Consider the following 15,623-nt stretch of genomic DNA (forward strand, 5'->3'; position numbering starts at 1 on the left):
TTAAGCTTGAACTCCATCTTTGACAAGCCTTGTACTCCTATGAAATCTCTCATCTCTTTAAATTTGATTCTTCCAAATGCTTTGGTTAACGTTGGATATTGTATGGATGTCGAAGAACCTCCCTCCTTTGGTCTTGTTGCTGCGACGAGATCACTCATTCCTCCATGATCTTCGTATTTGCTCTGCTTGTTAGAATCCCATATCGGAAGTTTAAAGGGATTAACACTAGTATATAAGGGATTTGAGCCTCTCCACTTATCGCCAATTAGTTTTAAGTTGGAAGTCCAGGAAACTTAACATGGTATCAGAACCTCATTTGTTGACCCCAAAAAGGTGGCCCAAGAAGGGTTTATTATTGGTCCTAAAGTGAGATTCGGTTCAAGATGGGCTAACAAGAGCCATCATCTCGAGGGGGCGTGTTAGAATCCCACATCGAAAGTTTAAAGAGACTAACACTAATATTTAAGAGATTTGGGCCTCTCCACTTATCACCAATTGGTTTTAAGTTGGAAGTCTAGAAAACTTAACAAACTCTACTTATAGATTATGGATTGAATAGAATCGGTTGGCAAGGAGAACCCATGTGTTCCCATTCAATTCTCGTGGGATGGATTGAATTGTAGAATGTCATCGCCACCGAGAATAATTTATTTGTAAATTCTATATAATCTAAAATTTAAATATGTTCTTTAATAACCAGAACTTTATCTTCAAGTGGCTTGACTGGAACCATACTAACTGAATTTCAGAATCTAACACATCTAGAAATTTTGTAAGTATGATTGTTACTGTTCATTTATTTTTAAAAAATGTTTGATATATGGACACAGAGCCAATAATGGTTCATTGTTTTTTCACATCCCAGGGATTTTTTTCACATAACACTTTGAGTGAAATGGTGCCCCAGTTTCACATATCTATGAAATCTTTGTTGGTCATGTCATAAAGATCTTTAGTTTCTTTACTAATCATGCTTACACTAATCATGCTTACACGAATGATGAATCATATTTGTGACATATGAATTTTCCTCTACTTGGACAAAACTTGAGTGGTAACAATCGTAGCGGTTCAATTCCTCAAGTTCTTCGCGATAGGGAAACAGGACTAAAGTTATAGTAAGAAAGATTTTAATATGATCTTTACTTTATAATCAATCATTATCCCAACTTAAAACATTGATTCAAAAAAAAAAAAAACATTGACTCAATATTTTGATGAATTCTTAATTTTTTACAAGTGTTTTTCTTAGCACGTATTAAAATTATAACTAGTTATAAAACTTCCACTATCTACTAAATCCTAGTTTGTCGTTGAAATTATTCAATGTAAGACCGCGAAAATCCGATTGAAATCACGAATAGAAAATAGCAATATTATAAACGATATGTTAAGGTAAGAGATTAAAACGAGAGTTTGAAAACCGATTGAAAACAGACGAAAACACGGAGTCGAGATATGATCTCTTTCTTTAACTCAATAAATCGCCCATATGTGTGACGGTTTGTTGCGATTTTTGAATCCCAGGATACAACCGTGATGAGACTATTACGCAACACCCGTAATAGAATCTGCGAACTAAAATACTACGCTATAACTCTCGAGACACTTACGATATTAAGACGAGAGGGATTTGCTGTGTGTTTGGAGTATTCGAAAATTCGATTCTTAATTCGATGATATAGAATGAGAGAAGAGGGCGTCTATTTATACTGGAAGGTTCAGCTTGATCCGCAAGGAATAAGCTTTTGCGAAAAGGAATATTACGAGATATTCTCCTATTTCCGCGAGTAAAAGGATTCGGAAATATTCCGTTATTATCTGGACGCAATCTTTTATTTCCTAAGATTTATCCTTTCAATATGCAAAAAATATTACGCAGGAACTAAAAAGCCCACGACCCACACCCAACTATATAAAGCCCAAGAGCCCAAGAGCCCAAGAGCCCAAGAGCCCTAAGAGCCAATTAAAAAATGAAATGAGCAACGAGCCCGAGCCCGAGCCCGGCACCGGCATGCACCGGCGACGGCGGCGGCGCGCGTAGGTGTTTTTGCATAACGCCATTTTACTTCCACAATGCTGTTGACCCTTATTGTGAGAAGACCATATATATACTAGAGATTTTTCTCCTTGGTGAGCAATGTGTGACAAATACACTTCCACTAAACTTCCACTTTTAGTTATAGCCAATAGGAACATTTCATTTCCATAGGCTTAAACCCAAATCTCAAATGAATTTATAAGGCCCATTTGCTTATTAAACTTCATTTCTTATTCACACACAAACTCAATATTACAAGTCCAAATGCTTATTAATATTGGGTTCCAACATTCAATTATGTTAACCAAGAAAAATATTAACTATTCAACTGTTTTTACAATTCTCTTTGATTAAAGTTCTGAGTTTTTTGGTTTTCCATTACTTAATTTCATGATTCAAATATTCCGCTATTATGCTATCTCTTCTACCATTTTGTGTAAATAATAAACGTTTATAACTTTGCCAATCTATCGTCATTACTTCGATCTTCTTTTGTGGTTATAGTGCAAGATAATCAGTGTTGTGTTATATATGGATTTGAGTTCTGATGATAGTAGGTTTTTATCATAACTTGCGACAGTCAGGTTAAGGAGATTAGTGAACAGGTTTGACACATATGTGCATATGAAAATGAGTTATGATTGTTCACTAATCTAAGGTTAATTCGTGTTAATAATTAGGGTTTGATAACTTCGATCTAAGGTTTTTATTTGCATGTGTAAAACATTAAATAAACCGGTTTGACAACTCATTTTTATTTTTTTTTGAATTTGATATATGCATAGAAAATGCTTAGCAAACTAGGGTTTTCATTTTCTTTTAATAAACAAATCAGGGCTTAGCGATTCGGCAGTCATAGACAAAAAAAAAAGATGATGATAAAGTTCGAGCGAACACTACAATCATCTTCACATGAAGATGATAGTTGTCAATCAGACCATATTCCTCACGACTTAATCGTCGAAATACTCTCAAGACTGCCTGCTGCAAAATCTATCGTGAGATCACGAGCCGTCTCTAAGCTCTGGTCGTCCATAACCACCACTCCAGATTTCATCAACTCATTCCAGACTCCGTCCTCCCCATCACGGCCCTGTATTCTGCTACTCTTCAGATAACTCGACAAGTGACAAATTAGGTTTATGGTATTTTCTGTTGTATTACTTTGGGTCATAAGACCTCTATTTATACACATTACAAGAGGATATTCTCTAAGTTATACATGGAAATAGAATATCCTAATATCCCCCCTCAAGTTGGAGCATACAAGTTTGAAATGCCCAACTTGGACAAGAAAACATCAAATTCCTTCTTCCCTAATGCTTTGGTAAGAATATCAGCAAGTTGGTCCTTTGTAGAGACATGAACAGGTGCGATCAAGCCACGAAGAATGTCGTCACGTATAAAATGACAATCCACTTCGACGTGTTTAGTTCGTTCATGGAAAACCGGATTCGCACTAATGTGGAGAGCTGGTTTACTGTCACAGAAAAGTGACATGGGTTGGACGTGGTCATATCCCATGTCACGGAGTAAAGCTTTGATCTATCGAAGCTCTGCAGTAACTTCGGTCATAGCTCGATATTCAGCCTCTGTCGATGATCGAGAAACCGTATCTTGTTTCTGACATTTCCACGAGACAGGTGAAGAACCAAATTGAACAATGTAACCTGTGAGGGATCGTCGTGTCAAGGGGCAGGCAGCCCAATCCGAATCACACCAACCACTGACATGGAAATTGTCTTCAGCTCGAAGAAGGATGCCTTGACCCAGAGTACCCTTGAGGTAACGTACCACTTTCAACGCTGCAAGCTAATGTGCCTCCTTGGGTGCATGCATAAATTGAGAGAGCACATGGGTTGAATACGCAAGATCAGGTCGTGTCGCAGAAAGATAAATGAGTCGTCCCACCAAACGACGATAACGTTCTGGATCAGCAAGTAATGGACCCTCAGCCAGACTTAATGTATGATTCTGATCAAGGGGAGAACCTGCTGGTTTGGAACCAAGTAAACCCATTTCTTCCACGATTTCGGTTGCGTATTTGCGTTGACAAATATAAATACCAGATGGACCACGAGCAACTTCCAAACCAAGGAAGTATTTGACAGCACCAAGGTCTTTCATGCGAAAACACAAAGACAAATAATCTTTAAAAGATTTGATCGCCTCGGAAGTGTTGCCTGAGATGATTAAATCGTCAACATAAACCAAAATCCGGAGAGATATGTTATTCTTCGAGTATACAAACAAAGAATAGTCAGCACGAGATTGAGTGAAACCATAAGCGAGAAGTGCATCGGCCAGTTTAGCAAACCAACATCATGAGGCTTGTTTCAAACCGTACAACGACTTTTGTAGGCGACACACTCTCGTTTCACCGTCTGGACGAAAACCAGGAGGAAGTTTCATATAAACTTCATCATGCAAATCACCATGAAGGAATGCATTATGAACATCCATTTGGTGAACTTCGTGGTTCTTTTTCGCTGCATAATCCAAAAACGTACGAACCGTTTTCATCATTGCTACCGGAGCAAAAGTCTCATCGTAATCAAATCCCTCCTCTTGATGGTCATCACGAACAACGAGACGCGCTTTATACCTTTCAATAGTTCCATCTGAGCGATATTTCGTAGTAAAAACCCATTTACAACCGAGAGCCTTCTTATTGGGAGGTAGGTCTTCAAGACGCCAAGTTTGTAATTCTTCAAGAGAGTTATATTCAGAATTCACTGCATTCTCCCAATGTTTGTGTTTCATGGCCTCTAGAAAAGAACGTGGCTCAATGTTCGTGGTCAAGGCCATTACAAATTTACGATGGTTAGGGGAAAACCATTCAATGGAAACATAGTTAGAGAGGGGATAAAGCGAACCTGAGGATGACTGAGGAGGAGGTGAACCCGATTCTAGAGAGAGAGGGGGAGGAATGCCTGAAATCGTGTCAACAACGTAATCATGAAGTTTGACATTTCTGATCTTAGTACGACAACCCCTACCAAGCTGTTCTTGAATCTGAGCAGGTGGCGGTGCCAGACTGTTATCGGCAATAGAGTCTGGTGTATCAGATACAGGAGTAGGAACAACAACGGGGACAGGAGGTTCAGAGTCACCATTGTCGTCAAATGAGTCAGCGGTGAGAACTGGTCCATCGTCAACGGGTATGTTCGTCATTGGAGAAGGAAGCATATCATCATTAGAAATTGCCACCGAGGTAGAGTGAGTAAATGGAAACTCTGTCTCGTGAAAAATAACGTCACGAGATGTGAAGATGATATGGCGCTCCAAGTCATACAGCCTCTAGCCCTTTTTTCCATAAGGGTAACCCAAGAACATATATCTCCTACTTCGGGAAGCAAACTTGTCTCCTTTGTGATCCAGATTATGAGCATAAGCAAGACATCCAAAAACACGGAGGTGTTTATAACTTGGAGGGTGTCCATATAGTCGTTCAAAAGGTGTTTGATTCTGAAGCAGAACCGAAGGAGTGCGATTGATGAGATATCCTGCAGTTAATATACATTCTCCCCAATACTCAATCGGGGTTCGCCTGAAATCTGAGAGCTCGGGCAACATTTAAAATGTGTCGATGCTTCCTCTCAGCACGACTATTTTGTTGTGGTGTATGAACACAGGATGTCTCATGGTGAATGCCATTTTCCCGGAAAAATTGTGTCATACACAAAAATTCACTCCCATTGTCGCTCCGTATGGTTTTGACTTTGGTGGTGAATTGTCGCTCAATCATCGAAAGAAAATTACGAATCTGTTGTGAAACCATGGTCTTATCGGTGAGAAGATAAAGCCAAACAGCTCGAGAATAGTCATCCACTATCGTTAGGAAATATCTAGAGCCACAAAAAGCTGTTGTCCGATAAGGCCCCCACAAATCAACATGTATTAAATCAAAAACTGCTTTTGCATTATTCAAACTTTCTGGAAAACTTTGCCGAGTTTGTTTAGCTCTAAGGCATACATCGCACTTTTTAAGTAAAGACTCCGTACTACTAGAATAACTACTAACGCCTGGAACAATGCCAGTGATCTGAGATGAAGGATGGCCTAAACGATGGTGCCACAAAACCATATCCGCAGAAATACTTGTCTGAAACACTGCCATTTCTTCAATGCTCCGAAACCGGTATAGTCCCTCTCCCTCTCGTTCACCCGCTCCAATCAGCATCCTCGAGGCGCGATCCTGCAAAATCATCAACTTGTCAGTAACTTGTCCAACCAAAAAATTATCTGTCGTAAGCTGTCCAAAGGAAATCAGGTTTGTGTGAAATCCTTCGACATAGAAAACATTCTGCAAAGATAATCCAGAAGTCAGATGAACAGTCCCCTGTTTTGATGCATATGCATCCGAATCGGCTGGTAAAATCACTGAGAGAGGAGAGATATCCCGAATATCGGTCAACAAGTCAATACGTCCAGTCATGTGATGTGTAGCTCCTGTGTCTAAAATCCATATATTATCGATGTTCTTACCCCCTGAATTTGCAGCAGATTTACCAGCATTGATTATCCGCTGCACCACACTCCACTGTTCATCCGTAAGACCTGCCAAACCAACTCGATCATTATCTGTGATCAAAGCAGTCGTTCCCATTGCAGCAGAGTTAGCTGAAGGAATCTGCGTGCTGTTTGCACGAGGAGTAACACGACCAGGAGCTGCAGAATCACGAGAGGAACCCTTGCCACCACCTCGACCACGCGATTTATCTTGCCACCATTCCGGGTAACCAATCACCTTGAAGCATGAAGTCGAGTCATGACCCATCTTGCCACATACCGAACAAAGACGAGAAGGGTCACGATTCTGAGATCCACCTCCAGAAGCAATATCCCGAGTCCAAACTTGGGAAGAACGAGATGCAGGAGCAGCTTGGGAAGCAAAACCCATGACCGGCATCGTCGGATCAACATTCATACGGATTGTTTCATTTTGCAGAATCGTCTGGTAAACGGTGTCCAAGTCCGGAAGAGGAGAAACAACGCAAACTTGAGATCGGATGACCCCATGAACAGAATCATCGAGCCCTGCGAGAAAATCATGGACCCGAAGAATCTCTTTCTCTTTGTCGTGCGCCGTGTTGAGATCACATTCGCACTTCCCACATGTGCAGCGTTTAGAGGACATACACTCCTCAATTGCATCCCAAATCTTGGTTAAACGACCAAAATAGTCGTCGACGGAAGATCCGTTCTGTTTGCAAGTGGCTAAAGAGTTTCGAAGCTGCTGAAGGCGAGCACCACTCTTCACAGAAAAACGTTTCTTAATGATGTCCCATAAGTCTTTTGCAACCTCGCGAGTGGAGATGGAGGAACGAAGACGCGGTTCAATCGTGAGTTTGATCCAACCGATGAGAAGGTGATTGTTGGCAGTCCAATCTTCAAGCTTTGGGTCGTCATCTTTTGGTTTTTGGATGCTCCCATCCAGAAAACCGAATTTTTTCCTTGAGCTGAGGGCCATACGCAGATTGCGAGCCCATTCTTCATAATTCAAGCCGTTTAGGAGAGGCTGTGAGATTACGGCACCGGGATTGTCGCCTGATGTGAGATCAAAGGGCGAGATTGTCTTGTACTGAGCTTCCTTGGTAACCATAGCCATCGTTATTCTCCGATTAGGGAAAGAGACGTCGTCGTCGAAGAACAAAGAAGACTCTGTTTTGAAACCAAAAAAACAGAGACGCACACTTGGAGAAGGAGGCGTCGTCCAACAAAAACGAGCACTTGGAGAAGCTTTCGTTGAAGGAAGACGAACCCTTGGAGGAGGTGTCGTCGAAGAGGAAGACGAGCGCTTGGAGAAGGCGTCGTCGGAGAGCAGAAGAAGCTCTGTTTCAAAGTCGCAGAACAGAGCACTGATAGACGAAGAAGAAAAGAGAAAAAAACTGTGGAGACAGCACTTGTCGAGAGACTAGCGCCGTCAACCAAAAAAAAACTTAGGTCTTTCAGATCAAAAGCTCTGATACCATGACAAATTAGGTTTATGGTATTTTCTGTTGTATTACTTTGGGTCATAAGACCTCTATTTATACACATTACAAGAGGATATTCTCTAAGTTATACATGGAAATAGAATATCCTAATAACAAGCTTTTTCGTTTTCTCTTCTCTGTTACACCAGAATAAACCCGAAGAACCTTATCCTGATCAAATGGAGAATATACTATATGTTAATGATTATCACAGCCGTTATGATTCCGTCAATTGCTTGATTTGCTTGAAAAAATCTACACGGTTTGAGATTTTGGAACCCAACCATGAGACGCGTCTTTAGTTTATATAAGCCAGCTGAATGGGATGCAAACATATGATCTTTCTTGGGATATGATCTGTTTGATGGTATATACAAAGCGTTATGCATTTTCAAATTCGGAAAGATTGGCATATTTACACTGTGAGGAGTTCAAGAATCATGGAAAATAATATCCATAGGTATCCCTAAGCATTTACCTACTACAGCTCCTTTGCGATGCATCAATGGTGTCATTTACTACGAAGCTTTTATACCTTTGGCTATGAATCATGCCACAATGAGCTTTGATCTCAGATCTGTAAAGTTTAGTTTGATTAAATATCCCAATGCAAATACGGGAAGTTGGATGATTGAAAATCTTGTTTCAGCTTAGACACATCTTCTGTGTTATTGCTGGTGATGATAATATCATCGACATATATTAAGACAGCCATGTATATTCCTGCAGTATTTCTCACAAACAAAGTGTGATCGTGTGATTTATGTAATTCAAGCTTCAAGAGAGTATTGCTGAATTTGAGAAACCACTGCCTTGAGGCCTGTTTTAAGCAGTAAAGAGACTCTTGAAGTCTACAAACTGCATTCGGAGGAAGACATTCTCCTTGCCGTGGTGTATAATTTGGAGGAAGAGTCATGTATATTTCCTCAGTTAGATCACCATTAAGAAAGGCATTTGAGATGTCTAGTTGATCAAGGCTCCATTTCTTTGCAGCTGCGACTGCTAATAATGTCTTGACTGTCGTCATGTTTGCTACTGGAGAGAAGGTATCTGCAAAATCCACTCTTTCTTCCTGTGTGTAGCCCTTTGCTACAAGTCGAGCTTTGTAGCGTTATAAGCTACCATCAGCATTCAGTTTAACTTTGTAAACCCATTTACAGCCTATGGCGTGTTTACCAGCTGGTAAAGAGCATATGGTCCAGGTCTGAGATCGTTCCAAAGCTATCAGCTCTTCATTCATTGCTTTGAGCCATTCATCAAATTTCTTGGTTTCTCTGAATGAGGACGGTTCTGAATGAAGAGTCCCAGATCACATATAAGCTTTGTAATCATCCAAGAATTTGTTGTAGGACATATATACAGCAATGGGATATGGAATATCCGTTTCAGTTATATTGCAGTAGTAGTCTTGAAGATATGCAGGAAGCTTTGTTAAATGTTTGTTGATACTTGGAGAGTCTGACTGAGCAACTACATCTGTCTCGTTTGAAGAAGAGTGAACGCTGTCTCCTATAGGATGGAGATCAAAGCTCCCTGTACGCTCAGAACATTCACCCTTTTCAGAGGTAGATAGTGCTGCAGGTGTATCAACATCAAAACAATCTGGATCGGTGTTAAAAGATTCCTTTGCAAATGGAAAAATGTCCTCATGAAAGTCTACATTTCGTGAAATGTGTATCAGTTGAGTTTCCAAGTGAAGCAGTTTGTATCCAGAATGATAGCCAAGGATAACACATGCTTTTGCACGTGGTTGAAACTTAGTTCTTTTCTTTTAAGCAGTAGCTAGACAACCAAATACACGCAAACCATTATAATCAGGGCGTTTAGAAGTTAGAACCTGATATGGTGACTTGTTTTTCAAAAGAGGTGTTGGGAGTCTGTTGATCAGAAACACGACAGTTAGAATACAATCTCCCCAGTATTCTAGTGGCATATTTTCTTGAAACATGAGGGATCTAGCAACATTTAGGATGTGCTGATGCTTGCTTTCGAAGATAGGGTTTTGTTCTGGGGTTTCTGGGCATGAATGGTAAGCTGTTATGCCTTTTTCCTTGAATAGATAAACAAACTTCAGTTCAGGGGCATTATCTGATCGTACTCCCTTGACAACAGTACCATACTGTGTTTCCACCATTTTTAAGTAATCAGAGAATATTGTTAGAACGTCGGACATTGCTCTTAATAGAATACCCAAGTTACTCTGGTGTGATCATGGACGATTGTGAGGAAGTACCTGTATCCTTCAACTGCAGACACAGAAAAAGATCCCCATATTTTAATATAAATCAGATCAAAAGCATTATCACATATATTGTTTTGAGAATTATATGAGAGATGCTTTTGTTTGGCAAGAGGTCAAATAGAACAATGAAATGGGTCTTTATTTCTTTGTTTTATTTTCAGTACATCTGTAAGTAAATCTACTTTAGATACAGATGGATGCCCTAGTCTATTATACCATAACTCTGAATCAATAACAAGATTTGTTTTGTATTATCCTTGTAGTGAAGTAGACTCATCAATGCGATCACTATCCAGAACGTATAGGTTTGAAATTTGTTCATCCTGACTAATTGTCAATCCCTTGGTAAGATCTTGTATCAGACAAGTAAATTCATCAAGTATGACTCTCTATTTTAAATCCCTTGTCAGTTTCATTACGCTTAGGAGATTTAGTCTGAAATCAGGTATATAGAGGACATTGTTCCGCATCAAAGATGGATTCAGTTGAATCTGTCCAATGCCTACAATTTTTATATCTAAACCAGTAGGTAATGTTACCGAGTTATTCACAGAGGTGTTCATGCTTACAAACAAATTCTTATCATGTGAAACATGATGAGTAGCACCACTATCCACAATCCATGATCTAGATGATAAAGCATTTCCTATTGCCCTTAAAATTCCAACAAAATGAAGAGTATTTGAAGAGATAGCCATACCAGGAAGAGCTCTTATCGTACCACCAGAAGTTGGAGGAACAGTGGGATCAATGGAGGACGGTAGCTAAGAATTGAAGTAGCAATGAGTTTCTGAATTTGATCCTTCAAGAATGTCTTGATCATACTTTCTGTGTTGTTTCCATCCGGTTGAGTGTTGGCTAGAGTAAGATTAGCAACAACTGGTTTAGACGACTCAGGTTTCTTTTCTGCTGAGTTCGGTTTGCCCTTGTGCTTGAAACCAGGTGGTATCTGTGTATCTTGTAACACTTATCAACAGTAAGACCATTATAATCACAATGACTTTATACAAGACGAGGCTTCTGACCATTGTATGTTGAATGTGTGGCATTAACACAGTCTAGTTCCAGAACTGAAACATTGAATGTTGAAGCATTCTGACTAGGATGAATATTCATCTGGTTGAAATCTTAATCGAGAAGATTATTAGTTCACTGGATATTATCTCCTAGTCTCTACTGCAATAGAACAGCTTGAGATTGTAATGTAAAAGATTCGAAATCCAGAGGACCAGTGTTACTCTATGACTCTACAGGACTGAAACAAAGCTAAGAGAAAAGATTACTTGATTGTAAATTTTGTGACAAGTAAAAGAACACAAATGACAACTAAAATTTGATTAAAACAAACACTAGACTAAGGCAATTCGCAGGAATTTCAAAGATAGAAATCGAATGACTATTCAGGACACAGTTAGCAAGTCTCGAACTCAAATATAAATGCATATGGACCCACTGTCGTGGCATCGACAACTTTGTCTAACAACCTAAATTCTAAACTGTCGTTTGAACCTAGAAATCGTAGACAAGTATTAAATAGCAGGTTTGATCTGTTCACGATTTTCCTTAACATTAACTGCCGTTGGCAAAGGACAAATCGCTCACCAAAGTTTTTTCTAGCAACCTATTACACTTTTGGTGAACAGGTTAACCCAAAATCGCAGATTGAGTGATCAATTCAACCTAAGCATTAAGAATAAAAATGGTGAAGACAATCTATATTAAGCCCTATTTGCATTCAATTTACTAACTTATGAAAATCCCTTGAAAACCTTAATCTAGCTAGAGAATCTACTCAGACATGGCGAAAAAAAAACAGCAAGAGATGAAAAGAAATTCATGAATAAAACTCAGAGATAAAAAGGGTTCAAAATTCTTTTCAAGTGTTGTAGGAATTCTTCTCCCAAATCTTACAAGCCAAAACTCCAAAAGGTCTAGAGAATGTAAAAAAATAAAGCGTGATAGAACGTGTGTTTGTTTCTGAGGCGGTTCCCCTTTTTATTCTCTTCCTTGCGTCCCAAAACTAAGTAAAAATCGTTTTTCTTATTTTTTCCGGAGGTTGGACCAGGTGTTCCATGAAATGGGTTAGTCGGGAGCAGGTGCTCCGACTAAAAATGATCGATTTGCATGTGAATTGGGCCCTTTTTGCTCAGCTTCAACTCCTCTTTACATCAAAAGCTCCAGCTGCTCCAATCCTTGCTTAAGGCCTCCTAGATACCTGAATCGATCTGAAGAAGACTCCAAAGACTCCTAAAAAGTTCAGTAAACACGGGTTATAATGAGTCAAAATCGCTACTTATCAACTCCCCTGGACTTAGATCTTTGTTTGTCCTCAAACAAAGTAAAATCTAGTTCCTGAAAAAATTATTGGACAATGGTGGGAACTTGCAAAGACTCAGAAGACCGTAAATTTGACCACAACCTGCGGACCACATGTTGCAACATCAATCCAAATCGAACCACCATGTACTTCTCCGCAGACATTCGCAGCTTCCCAGATTAAATCCATAGTTTCACGATAATATCCATCGCTGGGTCTCACCGATGAAACCAATGCCAAAGACGTTCTAGACTCATTCCCATATTATACCACGACACAAAGGTACTCTTCCTCTCCCTCAGTCTTATTCATTTGCAAGCTCTTTTTTTTTATCAAGGTCGTAGGTGAATAATGGGATCACGGGAAACTTTTCTACCCCTCACTTCCAATCCTTGTGTGATCACTTCTTCTAAAGTAAAATAGTGAGGTTCCGAGAAATTTTCCTACCCCTTTACTTTGGAAGAAAATCATCTAATTTTTTCATTTTTAGTTAATGCTTAGAATAAGGGAGAGGAGTACCAATCTTTTCATCACACATGTCCTTGTTTGTCAGGTATGAATGCGGAGTCAAGCCCTATGAACACCGATCACATCAATGAGGTTAAAAAAGCTCAGAAATCAGCTCAGGTCAATGGATTCTGTCAGAAACATGGACGCCTCTAGTTAGCCTGTCAGCCTTTGTATTTTTCATTAGTCAGATCTAGACTGGTCACTAGAAAAAAATGGTCAAAATTCACAAATGGTCTAAACTCATCACAGCTAGTTCCCACAACTTTTGACTTGACTCATGAAACAAACTAACTCAAAGAAACAAAATGAAAACTGGCTCAAAGAAAATACTAAAAGAGAGAAAGCAAAAGAAAGAAGTAAACAGAGACATGACCCTACTGCACACCATCCACGGTGTGAAAATAAGCTAGAGAAATGCCCAGAAAACTTACTTGGTTCGTGCATGTAGAGCGCCTTGGCAGAGCCGATGTTCCGAATGAAATAGGGTGCTCCTTCGTCGTCTCTCTCCGTGGCAAGCACCCTGTGGAGCAGGTGCTCCGACTAGGTGAGCAGCTAACCCAGCAGATGGAGTGGGTGCTCCGGTTGGTTGCTCATTCTTCTTCCTCACATCCTTTCTCCACGATGGAAACCTTCTTACCTGTTCTTTTTATTTCTATTTTGATAAAAAGGAATAAAAACAAAACCAAAAGTTAGTAGCAAAGAAAGTAAAGACACAAGTTATAAACTCTTACCGCTGGGTAGCCTCCCACCAAGCATTTGGTTTAAGTCACTAGCTTGACTTGGTTAGCCATTTAGGCCTGAGGAGCATCGTCTTCAACGTTTGGGCCTGCGAGGTATGGCTCCAATCTCTGCCCATTGACAACAAACTCTCCTCCTTTAGTGTCCAGCAACACTACAGCTCCATATGGTCGAACCTCTTTGATTGTGAAAGGTCCAGACCACCTTGATCTCAGCTTTCCAGGAAAAAACTTCAACCGAGAATTAAACAGCAGCACCTGATCGTTTGGTGCAAAGTTTCTATTGAAGATCCTCTTGTCATGGTAAGCCTTGGTTCTATACTTGTAGATCCTCGAGTTGTCATAAGCCAGATGCCTAATTTCTTCAAGCTCGTGCCGCTGCATTGTTCTCCTCTCATGAGCACTTTTGACATCAAAATTCAGCAACTTCATGATGGGCTTGCAGGCCTAGGGTTGTTTTTTAAAAAGCCTGTTGGTCCTCCAAAAGTTTTAAATTTATAAAACCCTAGTGTCTGCAAGTGCACAGATGTACGTTGTAGGACTTAGGGTGTTGATCCACAGGGAGGATGTCTAATCTGCGAGAAACAACAAACTGGGAAGTAAGCAAAGTCATAAACCAATAAAAATTTTGGAATTTTTGGTTAAGAATCCTAAACTAAACCTAATCTTATATTCTCAAGAAAAGCAATGCAGGATGAATTGTGATAACACCGAATTTTGACAATTTTTATGGATCACTTTAATGTTTTTTACAGGTGTTTTTACTCCATTTTCAAAGGTTTTCAAAGGATTTCTATGTTTTCGGATTTTAAAAGACTTTTCAGGTAATTTGGGATAAAGAGGCACAAATTGGAACAAAAAGACTCTTTTGGATAAATGCAGACCGTTAGAACTCTCATGGAGAGACGAAGACCTTCTCACCGTTTGATCACCCTCAAAATTGGACAACGTATAGAAGAATCAACCAGCTTTCAAATGCACTTGGTTTGGAGACATTCCAACGATTGGATCTCAAGATATTCCATTAGCCCCGGAGCCACTCGAAGGTGGCCAGCAAGTCACGCGACCGCGGCCAACAGCTCATTTCCCGCGGTCACAAGCCTCCCAACCGCAGCCAACCACCTATTCCCCGCGGTCACGTCACTCCCGACCGCGGCCGTCAAACTCCAAACTAAAGCCCATATTTTTGAAGCCCAAAGTCATTCTCAGCCTCAATTCCGGAACCCTAGAGACCATGGAGTATTGAAGACTATAAATACTTGTCATTTATGTCGTTTTTAGAAGAACCCTTCATACTTTACAGAAACCCTTTTTCCTTTAGCCGTTTTTATGGGATTTTTGTAGAAGATTGTTCAAGTCCGAGTTTTTCATCTTATTTCTTTACTGTTTTTTATTACTTTTATTAAAACCAATGATGATGTCGACCTCAGCCATGTCTGAGTAGATCCCGAGTTGGGCTTAGGGTTCCCGAAAGGGGCTCTCATAATCAATTAAGACATCTAGGTTTATAGATCTGGGATTTCAACTTTTTTCTCTGTTTATTCTTGTTCTTATTGCATGTATGCTTGATTGATCACCTAGTATCTGATCTAGATAGTTAGTGTTGCGAAAGTTTTCATTAAGTATCAGCCCTAGAATGAAACAGGCGATTATTCCGTAGGAGTGGAAACCTACCTGCGGCGAGATCGTGAATATTGACGAGTGTTTTGCAGCTCTTGCGTTCTCTCCCTTCCAGGGCCAGAGTGGAAACCTACTGGTCAGGGTTGCGAGAAACAGTTGGTTATGATCACAACAGTGA

General features: G+C 39.9%; 2 protein-coding genes and 1 pseudogene across 2 annotated transcripts; 1 reads left to right on the forward strand and 2 right to left on the reverse strand.

Annotated features, from left to right (window-relative positions):
• LOC112084458 overlaps window positions 1-1,119 on the forward strand; it is a 9,748-nt pseudogene extending 8,629 nt beyond the window's left edge.
• A 3,244-nt stretch (window positions 1,120-4,363) lies between these two features.
• On the reverse strand, window positions 4,364-7,652 carry LOC112084459. Its single transcript, XM_024153595.1, has 3 exons — window positions 6,345-7,652; window positions 6,018-6,239; window positions 4,364-5,341 (listed from the first exon to the last, which is right to left on the reverse strand). Exons 1-3 carry the CDS (start codon window positions 7,650-7,652, stop codon window positions 4,364-4,366), a joined length of 2,508 nt encoding a protein of 835 aa, XP_024009363.1.
• A 6,227-nt stretch (window positions 7,653-13,879) lies between these two features.
• LOC112084460 lies at window positions 13,880-14,257 on the reverse strand. Its single transcript, XM_024153596.1, has one exon. It carries the CDS (start codon window positions 14,255-14,257, stop codon window positions 13,880-13,882), a length of 378 nt encoding a protein of 125 aa, XP_024009364.1.
• Window positions 14,258-15,623: the final 1,366 nt, after the last annotated feature.

Source organism: Eutrema salsugineum, unplaced genomic scaffold, assembly GCF_000478725.1.
Source record: "Eutrema salsugineum unplaced genomic scaffold, Eutsalg1_0 scaffold_4, whole genome shotgun sequence".
Classification (NCBI taxonomy): Eukaryota; Viridiplantae; Streptophyta; class Magnoliopsida; order Brassicales; family Brassicaceae; genus Eutrema; species Eutrema salsugineum.

Coding starts and splice junctions, on each gene's coding strand:
- LOC112084459 (XM_024153595.1), bottom strand. CDS start 7,652: ATGGCTATGGTTACCAAGGAAGCTCAGTACAAGACAATCTCGCCCTTT. Junction 6,240..6,344: donor CTGGATTATCTTTGCAGAAT/GTTTTCTATGTC, acceptor ATGATTTTGCAG/GATCGCGCCTCGAGGATGCT. Junction 5,342..6,017: donor CTTTACTTAAAAAGTGCGAT/GTATGCCTTAGA, acceptor AAAAAGGGCTAG/AGGCTGTATGACTTGGAGCG.
- LOC112084460 (XM_024153596.1), bottom strand. CDS start 14,257: ATGAAGTTGCTGAATTTTGATGTCAAAAGTGCTCATGAGAGGAGAACA.